The sequence below is a fragment of the Buteo buteo genome, chromosome 1, assembly GCF_964188355.1.
Source record: "Buteo buteo chromosome 1, bButBut1.hap1.1, whole genome shotgun sequence".
NCBI classification, from domain to species: domain Eukaryota; kingdom Metazoa; phylum Chordata; class Aves; order Accipitriformes; family Accipitridae; genus Buteo; species Buteo buteo.
In genome coordinates this window covers 29,282,138-29,295,551 of record NC_134171.1, presented here as the reverse complement: position 1 = coordinate 29,295,551, position 13,414 = coordinate 29,282,138, and the positions used below count along the sequence as shown (strand labels likewise).

Genomic DNA, 13,414 nt, shown 5'->3' with positions numbered 1-13,414 from the left:
TGGACTGTTGAAGACCTAACATGCAAGACCTTGACCATGAAGACCTAACTCAGCAATATAAATTTGAAGGGGGGAGAAAAGGCTAGATTATACATGACTAAAATTACTGGTATCTTAAAATTTCATCTGACCCCTAAAGACATCAAGAGCCTTCTAATAAGACTGGTCCATAATTTTTTTCTGGGGATAATACTATAGTATAGTCAATTTTCATTACTTTCCAGAAAAAACAAACAATAACTGAATCCATGGTTTGAATAGCTAAATATTCCTTTAAAATGGAGAGATGTAAGACCACCTTCAACTTGTGTTAGAATCTGTAGTCTATGTCCCATTTTGCTTACACTGAAAAAGATACCTTAAATAATGAGTAGTATGCAAATGTTACAAAGGTGAAAATTAGCATGCTTGTAAGAATGAAAAACCTCTGGTATTTTCATTTTTTTCCTTACAGAAAGGAAGTGTTCTAAACCACTTGAAACATAGTTAAAAAGTCCTTCACAGCTGGTGAGCATTATACCAAATTAAAAAATTTTTTGATTGTACCATAATTGCTTACCATTGCAGTTATTTCTCTGGAAAAACAAAATGCTTTATACTTACAGTTCCAAAGGAAAATCAATTACATTTATTTTATAGTGACAAATGCATTCCGTAGTAGATGTCCCCTTCCTCCCACTCCTTCACATCAGTATCCTCAACTCATACTTACGTGATCTTCTACCACCTCCTGTTAACGGCCATCCACAACTAATGCTTTGTCTATTGTTTTCTGTAGAATTCAGGACAAGTCTTGTGACACACATAAAGAATGGTTTCATGCATGTCAGACTTCTACAGTTCAGATGTAATTTTTGGGCATATGATCACACTGCAGGACCACATCAAAGAAGCCTGCCTTTCAGGCAAGCAGCATACTCTCTTATCTATGCACAATGTTAGGCATTCATGCATTTTGCAAAATAATGTTTTAAAAATCTGTTTGTCCATCAATACTGGTGGGAATGAGGATTACAATCAAAGTCTCTAAGATGCACTGTTGACTATGGATATGCAAATAATTGAGGTTTTGGTTCTTTCACCATCCTTACATTATCAGCATGTAGTGTTTATATTTTGGCTCTGACATGTATTTTGAGATTAATTTTGGTTCTTGGTGAGAATTATTACAAGTGTTATGTGTGATGGGTTGTATTTAGCATTTTCATCTTACTCTCCTTAAAAACAAAGCTCACTCTAATAGCTGCATTTTTATTATCCTTGTATAAGTACAAACTAGCATGGGCAGTTCTCAAATCATTCTGTTGTTTGGGAAATCTGTAGCAAGATGCTGTCCACCTGAGAGATGCTGTCAATGTTCTTGCATGTCACTGGTTGAACAATGATCATTACTAGTATATCATCTGTGAGACCTGTATTCTCCTTTCCCTTCCCCTGCTGAGAACACAGAAGGAGCTGTGCCTCCTTCACAGAATAAACTTCAGGAAAAGTACATTATAGTAAAACTACTAGGCTTAGCTTTGTGGCAGTTGGATCTTCCACATTCATAAGGTAACATGCATATGTCAAGACTTCTGTGTCAATTTGAGAACCCAACTGTACTGGCCCACAAGGAACTTTTTGCTACACAGAGGAAGTTAAAGTTGCAGGGAGTTGTAGTTATACTCCAGGGTAAAGGATCTTGATCCCTGAATCATTTGGAGATGCTGTTAGTTCTCCAAGTGATGTCAAGCCTTGAGGCATATGACGTCCTCAAAATCTAAAGTGACTAGCAGCATGAAGATCCGAAAGTTACAATTGTGAAAGCAACATGAAATATCAACAATTCCATTGTCTATCAATGGCAATATTTGCTGTAAGACAGGTGTCTAAATTTAGGAGTTTAACACTAGCATATAAATAAACCATTTGGTCCTGGGAGTTTTTCTGGTGGAAGATGGTAATCATGAGCTAAATGATCTGCTGGTTCTTTAATTCGATCTTGCCAACCCAGCTATATTATGGGGAATGTCCAAAGTAGTGTATCCCGGAGCAGCCTGTATTTCACCCATCTGTAATTTAGTCTAGCAAGCCTTCTTTATACACCTGGAATGTTGGGGAAAAAAAAAAAGATGCTGTGAATACAGCTCCAGGTCAGAATGCCTGCTGTGAGACATCACTGAGGTCAGTGGGGAATTGTTTTTGTGATCTAGAGAATAATAATGAAAGTCTGTCAGTCCATCCAGCACAGATGGACAGAAGGTCACAGTGACCGAAGCACGGATTCTGGTGTGGCATAACTGATGCCCAAGGAGCCCATGGAGCTTTATTCAGTAGCCAGTGCAAAGTATTTAACACAGGCATAGAGTTCAGGACTGGTTTCTGAATTGCAATAGCACCATTATGTGTATGTTACACTTCATTTCTTAGGTTAAGAAAAGCTTTATAAATAAAATTTTCTAGTTACATGACATCATGCTCAAGAGACAGGGAAAAAAGATATCAGGTAAGATTTTTTTCTTAGACCACAGAGTTATGATTGTAACTGGGAACTTTCAGGCAACAACAGCTGTTAATATGAAGGGTAGCTACTCTCTTCCCCTCCAGCCCTTTAATATGATCCTGATATTTTTGCTGAGACTTTGTTGTCTGAAAGCCAGGAGTTGATGAAAGGGCAAATCTCTCCTTTCTGCACAGGACCTTAGGAGCCTGGCTTTGTTGTGCAGCTTCTTTAAAAGATGCCATCTACAAAGTCTACTTTTTGTTCCATTTTATCTGGGAACTGATCCATTATTTGCATAAGTCACCTGTTAAGTTAAAAAAAAAAAATTAGAACTGACTTCCTCTTTGGCCGCTTGGGCAGCTAGTAAGCAGTTTAAGGTAATGTCTTTACTTGACAGGAGGAGCAGGATAAAGTCTATTACTGCAGCTCAACTGATGCACAGAGGTTTGGTATGCTATGGGACCTCCATATTATCAGTGATGTACCTGTTTCTTCAGAGTGCAGAGTCATAGGGACAGACCCTGCAGAAGAAATCTCAGTGGATATGTGCTGGCTAGTTATAGTAGCGAACCAGCGGTTTATTCCCTGTGTAACTGCCTCATCCATTACACATACTTTGGTAGGCTGCTTTGCTCTGTTTCATTAGCTTTTTAAACAAACTTGGTCTTTTTGAGATTTCCTGCTGTGAACTGCTAGAAATCACACAGTATACACTGCCAAAATCTCAATTTAATAGCTTGAACAGTGTGACTATTTCTTAGATCTCATAACTGTCCATTTCAGATCTTTCAATAAAACATTAATTCCCCAATAGTGAACACCAACTGGAAAATTATCAGTAAAACTGTTGGCAAAGCATTGCTTTGAACTGAATGACCGGGTGCCAGTTCCTCATTTTTGTACCAAATACAGTGAAGGCCAGCATGCTGTATATTTCTGTCATCTGGACACGTCCAGCTGTAGCTAGAGACACAAATCCAAAATGGTTACAGCTATTTCTCAACCAGTTAACTATCTGGCTTATGATTTACTGTCTACAGCTCTATATGAACTCACATTGGAAGAATAGCTGGATATAGTGCGCATGTATACATGAATAAAATGCATGTTCTGTATGTGTTGTATGGCTGTTAGCAGACACTGGTAGAGTTTCAGTTCTCATTACTGAAGATATTAAAAGAGAATTGATTGTTTTGAAGTATCACACTGTTTTCTTAGCTATCTTAAAATTTAAATAGTTCCTTCAGGGCTTTTGATGCTATAAAAAATCTCCAGTAAGCTTAATTTAAGATTGAAGATATACAGTGGTATTTTTAGGGGGGGGAAAGTATGAGAATCAAAGCAAATGGGAGCCTAACTCAGAGAGTGGACTCTGTAGCCTGGAATTAAGTGCTTGAATTCCCTACCATGCATTGGGAAGAAGTGAAGATAGGAGGAAAATGTGGGGGGAGAAGAAGGTGACTCAGGAAGGTGATCCAAAACCCTCACATACTAACCACAACAGAGTTGTCATCTAGAGTGAGCCAGCAGGGAATGCCAAACAGAGGTCTACACCTGCCTCTCTCAAGGGCATATGCACCAGAGCCCAGGCTCATGTTATTTTGTGGGGAAAAAAAAAAACCTATTGAAAAGAGTTCTAATACAATTCATTGTCAGCTGAGATGATACAGTTGGGAAGGGCTTTTGTGTAGAAGAGGTTCATTATGTGGTGCACCTGTCGAGAAGGGGAGTTATTACTAGGAAACTGTGAAAATAGAACAAAAAACATTATTGTTGGAAAGATGGGTTGAAGAAGCAAACAAACATTTGGGGATCTCAGTGAAAGAAGTAATTCGCCTTATGGGTAGTAAAAGACATAGCTATTACTTGTAATTCCAGAAAAAGCATGAAATAAGGCTGAGTGGGGAGAGGATAGAATCCAGTGGGTAACTTCAGTATTTTCCTTAACAGTGCTTATTGGTCCACTATATTAAACCAAAAGGGTTTTTTTAAATTTCAAGAGTTTACCTGTCTTGTAATGTATTGCCTGCTGTTCTGCTGAGTGATATATAAATAGCTAATAATTGTTACTTTGACTTCAAATCATTATTCATAGCTCTTTGGGACCAACATTTTGCAGGCTTTTTCTATTGTGTTGAGTGGAGGAGAAGAGACGAGCCTAGGGAGAACAGAGAATGTGAAAAAAATCCCCTCAGCTATTCTTGAGTTATGGAAAAAAATTACCTCCAAAGGAGGAAAAAAGCTCATTTTAACTTTTTGCAAACTACAGAAAAAAACTACTGAAGTTTGAAATTTGAAACAAAGTAGGCTTCTGAATCATAGAGATTCAAAGCTTTATTTGTAATCGAAGCATCCAAGTAAAGCTACGTAAGAGTGAGCACAATTTCTGAGCATTATCTGTCACAAAGTCTTAGATTTTAGCAAATCGTATTACTACTGGTCCCTATTTGTGAAACCAGAGCACATTCATTGTTCCCATTTGGCCTGACCAGAGGACTCTAGGGGAAAAAAAAAAAAAAAAAAAGAGCTGCTGAAATAATTTGCAGGTGAGAGATTTTTAGTTGCTTCTGTAAAATTCACTCAGTAAATTCCTCCAAATCCCAATGAATTATGAACATTTGCTGGTGGAAAACCAGAAACCTTAACACGTATATATATAAAGTTCCCCTGGGTTCTTCCAGTAGAAGTCAGACACAAAGATTTACTCACAGTTAGTGACACAGGAGCCAAAACAACCTAAGCCGGATAAATGAGGACATGGTAAATCTCAAATGGTAACTGTTTCATTGATCCAGGTTATATTTCAGGAATCTTACAAGTTTTTCTTGCTGGTTCCAGTTGCTACAGATAAAAGTTACTCGGTGAAAGAGGAAATACTAAGATTGCCCTTTCTTAGCTATTCTAGTTCTCTTTTCTTCTTACCTATAAAGCTTTGCAACCCTAAGTTACTTCAGACTGTAACTAAAAGTTGGATTCTTCTGGCATCGTTAGTTACTTGTAGCTGTGATTAATAAAGATTTCCTCCTGGCCAGTCCTTGAATTTCAGACCAGTCAACTGATTTAGTCTAGCTGCAGAGTGCATGAAGGGGTGAGAATAGGAATTCAATAACAGCAGTGGGAAGGGGCTCAGTGGGTATGGGCTGTGTGTGGTGCCTGGAGTGGTGGGTTTGGCTGGGAAGAGAGGCTGGAGTGGTGGCAGGTGAACGATGCCTGGCTGAGAGGGGATCATGTGAATAGCCATCTTGGTAAACACAGTAACCAAACTGAAAATGAAGTTCAGGGGAGATGGTGGTGGGTGTTGCGTGGACTCGAAGAGTCATCTGTACCAAGCTGCTAATGAAGGCTCAAATCAGTATGAAACTCTAGGAAAAAAACGATTTACACTTCATAGCAGAAAGAAGAAACTGCGTGATTTGCCTTGAGTACAGAGGGTTTGTAGAGAACAACAGGAGGTGAATTCCTGCTAATGTGCTTCAGGTGTGACCATCTTTCTGTCTTGAGGGCCTGTAGCTAGCAGTAAGGGTGAGAGAGAAGAAAAGGAGCTAAAAGGCTAAGCAGAAAACTCTCTTCTTTCCACATGGAGCCCAGCTGGAGGAACCCATGTTTTCGACCTTTTCTTTGGATTTTGGCTAAGGAAATGCTGTTGTGTTTGTGTCCCATCATTGAAAGGACAAATATTCTTCCTTCCCTTGTTTTTTTACTTTATTGTCTTGAAACAACATGAGAGGAAAGATTAAATATCACTGTTAGGAGTAGACAACAAGAAAAGCTATTAAAATTATCAATCGTTGCCAGGGTATTTAAAAGCTGTTGGGAGATTTTATGTTTTGGGGGATTCCTTTTAATTATTTGTAATCAAGTCTGGCTGAACTGTGTTTATTATGATTGTTAAACTCTTTTACATGACGGGCTAGTGGCAAAAATTCCTTTTGCTATTTACCAAAAATTTCTTATATTGTGATACAGAATGGTGCTTCTCTTCTAGCATTAAATATGACTCTAGTACATTTGGTTAAAAAATTTCAGTTAGTATTTGTAGTTTTTATTATAGATAACTAAGTTATATGTCCTATATAGGTTTGAGATGCCTTCTTTATTATTTGGATTAATTAAATATTTCACTAATAGTCACAGGTTAAAAATAGATTCTCTTACTATTTAGTTTGAATTTGCTGATGCTTATGGGATGCATCTTGTTAGTTTTATGCAGCTATTTTGATTGGTGAACTGTAATTAATTGCAACTGTTCAACACATAAAACTAAGCAAAGTCTGTGTTTATGGTATAATAAACAACAACAACAACAAAGAAACCCCAGGAAGTGCCTAAAATTTTGGATACAAGTATATATTTAAAATCCAGTATCAGAGAAGAATGACAAAGAACTCATGAACCTATATTTAGCAGTGGTAGTTAAATTATGTAATCCTATATAGAGAAAACAATACCTCTTTCCATTTTAAAAGTTAGCGAATATAAAATATATTAAAAATGTATTGGTTCCCTTGAAGCATCAGAATTAGCTTTCTGAAGATGGTGGTACTATGAAAACAAGAGATGATGCAATTTAAAAAGAGAAAAAAAAATAGTATTGCCAATCTTGGTTAACACTATGATAGAACGAATGCATGTTGGAGCTCCCCGAAATTACACTCTGTGGTTATAAACGTGTAAGAGTTCAGTGGCCTACTACAAATAAGATTAAAACATTTTTAGTTCATGGAAGGGTTTATATGTTTCTCTATTTATCCTAGAGTAGTCATAGCTTTTGTTTTGATGTGCTACTGCTGTTTTGTTGAATATATAACATGAAATTCTTGGCTTTAGTTCTCTTTAATTTAAACTTTGAAATAAATATTACTTTTTTAATCTGTGCCATTATATTTATTATTAACCTTCCAAAACAATTTGGTAACACTTGTCCTTACAGGTGATGTTAATTTTGGTGCTTTTTTCCTTGCTTTCAGGTGTGTTAGAAAAAACATGCTTTTATTCAAATGGAAGCGAGATCCTCACAGTTAACGGTGACATTGAAACATCTGATGTTCTTTTGCCAAACATGGTTGAAAACAGTTCCAAGATTGAGCCCACAATGGATCTCGGCACACTGCCCTCTTCCTGGACCACTGCACCTTTATCTCACATTGACCAAATAAACAAGAACTCAAATATATTTAGAGAGACTTTCCAGGAAAATTCATTTGCTCTCACAACTCAAGCCACAGTACTCAATCCTCACCCTACGTATGATGCTGCTTTGGCAGAAGGCTCTGAAGACAGCACCCAGCTGTTTGCCACTGCAAAGGAGGAGACTCTGTGGTCTGCAGATGCATCCTTTAACAACACAGAGAGGATGACCACTCTGCCAGTATTAGGTCCTTCCCGTCCGTCTGTGCCACAAAAAGTGGATCGGAAAAAAAGTAAGTTTACATTTTATTTGGCTCCATAATTCTGACTCAAAAAGGACAGAACATCCTGTTGGTATGCTTCCCAATGTGTTCCCATGAGTTCTAAGGAATGTGTCCCTTTTGATAATTTATATTGTCATGCACATTCCATGTTGCAAGCAATTGGTTTCTTATCAGAACATTTGATCGACCCTGTTGAGGAAGATGCAGGAAATTCTTTCAGTTATGAATACCGTCGTGGTTTAACCCCAGCCAGCAACTAAGCACCACGCAGCCGCTCACTCGCCGCCCCCCCCCCCCCCCCCCAATTGGGATGGGGAAGAAAATTGGGAAAAGAAGTAAAACTCATGGGTTGAGATAAGAACGGTTTAATAGAACAGAAAAGAAGAAACTAATAATGATAATTATAACAATAATAAAATGACAACAGCAGTAATAATAAAAGGATTGAAATATACAAATGATGCACAGTGCAATTGCTCACCACCCGCTGACCGATGCCCAGTTAGTCCCCGAGCGGCGATTCCCTGCCCCCAGTCCCCCCAGTTCCTAAACTAGATGGGACATCCCATGGTATGGAATACCCTGTTGGCCAGTTTGGGTCAGGTGCCCTGGTTGTGTCCTGTGCCAGCTTCTTGTGCCCCTCCAGCTTTCTCGCTGGCTGGGCATGAGAAGCTGAAAAATCCTTGACTTTAGTCTAAACACTACTTAGCAACAACTGCAAACATCAGTGTTATCAACATTCTTCGCATACTGAATCCAAAACATAGCACTGTACCAGCTACTAGGAAGACAGTTAACTCTGTCCCAGCTGAAACCAGGACAAATACTTACAATACATTCTTCAACTAGTGATAATCATGCATGCTTACTAAGGCTGAAAATGAGTTACTGCAGACCATATTCAGTTTGTAGATTGCATTTTCTATGTTTCATTAAGATTATATATGTGGCAAGTACCTTCCTGAACTTGGGATGTAATTACAGTTACAACTTTTTCTGTGTTAATGGATAAATTCTTCTCTAATTTGAAACGGTTTCTCTATGTAGCAGTAAAATTCCAATGACGTTTCTGGGGACTATAATCAAAATGTCTAGAGAGAATAATAACAGTTAACTGTGATAAGTTTGGGGTTTTTTTGGTTTGACTATGAAGGCAGGTGCTTTTCATTAGTGCCATGGTAATTTTATTGATTCATCATGTCAGTGGTACTGAAAGGTTCCCTGATACTCTTTTGCTAACAGCTGAAACACTAGGGTACCATATTAAAATGATTTTGTTTCTTTTGAGCTGCATATCATTCCTTTGCTCTTGATCCCACCAGAGCACAAAGCAGAACTTATTCCAGGTCATAGAGAGATCTGAAAGAGATGAAAGGAGATGGTCAGTGACAGTGGCGCACTCTATTAAATGCATTTTTGAAATTTCTATAAAACGAAAATGAAGAGATGGTGTCTGACAGTGGTGATCACTTCTGAAATGCTGCTGAATTATAAATTACTTTGAGGAGCAGGCCTGTGTGTCATTCCTCTATTGGGTTCTGTGCTCAGTTAATTTTTAAGACCTGATATTAGTTACGTGAAAGTTTTTGTTCTGCTGTTCCTTTTTAAGCATTCTCCCTTCAGGATTTTGTCCCTGCTGCTCCCCCCAGCCCCAAACAGGCAGATAAAAGTTGGGAAACAGCTGTTATGTCTTTTCTTGTTCTTTCTGGAGTGAAGTAAAAGTAGGGAAAACCTTTGAATAAGACTTTTTTTAAAACCTGGCACACAGAAGAGATTCCTTCTGAAGGCATTTCAGCAATAACTTACTTTCTCACTCATAAAGTAGCTTTCAAAAATAATAACTTACTGTGAATCAGTGATTTGTCAGTATTCTCTTTTGTCCCCTAGACTGTAGTGACTCCACAGGCTTTCTGTAGGTTCTGTTTACTGAATTATTTTTCTTAAACAGATTTATCTCTTATTTTCTGCCCCTGCACCCCAAATTCAGAACAAATGTATAAAAATGCACACTTGTATCCTATTACTGATTTATTAATTTACCTCTTTTGGTATCTTGGTTAATTATCACCACGCCAAGGAACAGCATGAAAGCATAGTGTGCTACACTACAGATACTTCCAAGCCACAGGATTTTCATTAAATACTGTAGCAAAGGACACCTCAAAGTTAGTGGCCTGATGATTAATATTGAGCAAAACTGTAGGGCAATATACTGCCTGATTTTGTTAAATAGGTCTTCTTTGATGTGTTGTGGGGTCTAACTGTTCCTATTCTAGAAGGTGCTGTCTTTGCATTGCAGTCTTAGTAACTGGGTAGATACAGTATGGATATATTGTGTAAGATTCTGTGTTTGTATTTATATTCATCTGCCTAATCATCGTATTTGAGATACCTGGAATTCCAGGAAATATAGATGAAACAGTGTAAAACTTTTTTCCCTTTTCTTATGTTGGAATGAACTCTTTCGAGATAGATATAATATGCATGCATATTATATCTATGGGAGGCAATTATCTTGTCCTCCTAGGATGTTGACACAGGGACAGTGCTACAGTGGCTCAGGACAAGCTTAGGTCTGGATTTCTAAACTTTCAAATATTTGGGGTTTGGTATTATATAGAAAGGCACTTATAGCCTATTCTGTGCTCTATTCTGGTAAGTGCAGTTTATTCCAGCAGCAGCATGACTGCATGTATATTCAGTAGGCATGACTACTTGGGATTCTACTTTGAGGTAGTTTCTTCTATGTAAAGAGAAAAGGACAAAAGATTTTCAAAGACAGATGTGAAATACCACAGGTTTCTTTAAAATACAAAAACAACAAAAACCCCCCACCCCAAACTGAGATGCTTAAGTTAGGTTTTTCTCCCCCTATCAGATACATCAGGAGCTAGTATGTTACTAATCAATAAACTCTCAGTCTTGAATTCCACTTTCAGGTGTTTTGCTTATCTGTATTCATGTGGATGTTGTCTTAATTCTGGCTGTAGATACATTAAAAATGTAGATATATTTTGGGGATCCAGAAGAATTTGATCTCAGAATAACTATGTGTTCCTGTGGCTGTCCAACGCATGGAGGACTAGAAGGCAGGGGATTTTGACGAGTACACAGTGTTCCTCACTACCTTGCTTGTCCTGGCCTTTGCAAATTAACTCCTTACACTTGTCCTCGGCCTTTTTGATCTCTCCTCTCCCACTAAGCTTTGTTTCTTGGAGAGAACTCTAAGGTAACAGAGAACATGGTCTGATGTCCACAAGAAGTTCTTGTGTATTCTGATGTGGAGGGAGATGGGGAATAACTGGGAGATAAGATATAAATAAGTTTTGGAATAGTGAGACTGGAATAGCCTTTTGGAGCAAAAAGGATTTTTTGGGACAAGTAAAACTTAATGACCACATGGGAATGGTGGAAGTAGATCAAATTCAGTCTCTCTTGCTTAGTGTCTGGATCCGATTGTGACCATTCGCACATGCCTAAAGAAGAATAAACTAGGGCTAGCATACAGATACACTTCAACGTTATATGGTAGCAGATTCCAGTCATCTGCAGTGCATCCTAATGGGCGTTCTCCCATGAATTTATGTAATCAGTTTTGAACCCATGTAAAATGGAGCTTTGAGCTTTTTAGGCCTATCTTATAAAGAAAATAATCGCCAAATGAAGTGTGAGGCTGATGTTCCATCATTATGGAAGCAGGCAGATCACTAGCAGATAATCCATCAGTACAAGTTTCATCTGGTTCAGATGTGGGCAGGTGAATGTATTTCTGTTGATTTAGTAAGCATGCATAACTTGGACTTTATGCTGGTTTTATGCAGGGTGTTGAAAGACAAATGATATGTCGTACAACATAGAGACTGCCAGTGCAAAACCAACCAGAGTTTCTGAAGACATTTGAACTGGCATTCATGTGGCTGTAATGTTTTTGGTCTGGTGTTAGTATTGCTAGCACTGGATTTGCTTTACTGGTGAACCACAGCTTCAATAAAAGACATTAGAACACATTAATATGAGAAATGATAAACATTGTGAGCATATGGTATTCACTCAAGACTTTAAAATAACACAAGTAAGACATTGCTGAGTTACTAACTGGAGAGAAATGAAATTTGGCACATATGACATCAATTATTTAAAAAGTCCTTGAAGCAGAAGGAAGTTCTTTGGCAGAAGTTCTAGTAAAGAATAGATTAGTGGCTAAATGGAAATGCATGAGACAATAAGGAAGAGATGGAGGAAGTGTATTTTCATTTTACAAGGGGAAGCAATGCCTCACAAGTCTATTGGAAAGTTCTTCGAAGGAGTCAGTGAAAATGCTGGTTAATACAACATATTGGGTTTTTTCAAAATGCTGGTAACAAGAGTCTTCGCTGAGAAGTCTTAAACAGTATCTTCTCACAGACTAATTGCTAATTAAAAGACAAAAGGAAAAATAAGAATGAATGGTTGGGCTTCACAGTGAAGAAGATTACTGATGGAGTCTTACAGGGTTTTCCGATGGGGGAAAGCAGTGAATAGTCAAGTAACAACATTTCTGCTGATACAGAATTATCTGTCTAAAATAAATAGCTGGGAATCACATAAAGGTCTCATAGTGGAGAGAGGGACTGATAAAAGGTTTAGATGACTTTGTGCCAATCTTGTGCAATTCTGTGCAAAAGAATGCTGGAGAGTGGGGAACAACCCTAACTCCATGTGATGCAATGCTGGACTCTCAGCTAGCTTTGCCACCGAAAAAAAGAGACCTGACCATTTGCTGCAGACAGCATTCTGGCTCCATGACTGTCAAGAAGGCAAACAGGGTGTTAGGTATTATCATGACGTCTGCCAAGAACAAAACAGAAAATCTCATTACATCAGTGTATAAGTTCGGAAAGATAATGGTAGAATTGGAAAGGGCAAAGAGCAGGTGACCAGACTGGTAGAGACTTGGAGCGGCTTAGCTGTGAGGAGGCACTAAGTAGGAGGAAGACACTGTTTTCCTGCTGGAAAACAGCTGGTGAGGACTAAGTGGTTGTGGTAGATATCCATACCATTTTGAGTGTCCTGGAGAAATAGAACAGGGAACAGTTACTGTTTTTCATTATATTGGTAGATGCTTTTTTTTTTTTTTTTTTTTTGTTATCAGTAAGTTAAAAAAAAAAAAAGGAGGCACACATGGAACTCATTGCCACAGGATGATGAGAATACCAGAAAGTGTGAAAATGCTTGGAGAACTTCATGAGGGGTTGGTCTGTTGGGGGCTTTTAAACACAATAGTCTAGTTGCAACCTCTGACTTGTGAAGGCTTAAAATCTTAGGTTGCCAGAAGTTGTTGTTATACTCCTAGGTGGTTGTTCTTTATATTTGCCCTAAATTCTTAGAATTTTTCTTGTACGTATAATGGTGGCACCTACCAAAGGCCAGCTTCTGAGTTAAATGTGACCTGTTACCTCTCTGTTGGAAAGCAAGTGAAGGAATATGTTTTTCCTGTGGAGGGATTTGAGCTTGTGTGAGTTCATGTTTAAATGTTTTCTGA

At 38.2% G+C, this 13,414-nt stretch overlaps 1 protein-coding gene across 6 annotated transcripts in view; it reads left to right on the top strand.

Moving 5' to 3' along the window:
* Positions 1 to 13,414, top strand: part of CORIN (corin, serine peptidase) — a 167,263-nt gene that overhangs the window by 20,863 nt on the left and 132,986 nt on the right. For all 6 annotated transcript variants that reach the window (XM_075025355.1, XM_075025331.1, XM_075025366.1 and 3 more), the window contains exon 3: positions 7,450 to 7,902. In XM_075025355.1, the coding sequence (XP_074881456.1) occupies positions 7,450 to 7,902 (453 nt within the window). The remainder of the gene's footprint in view (positions 1 to 7,449; positions 7,903 to 13,414) is intronic.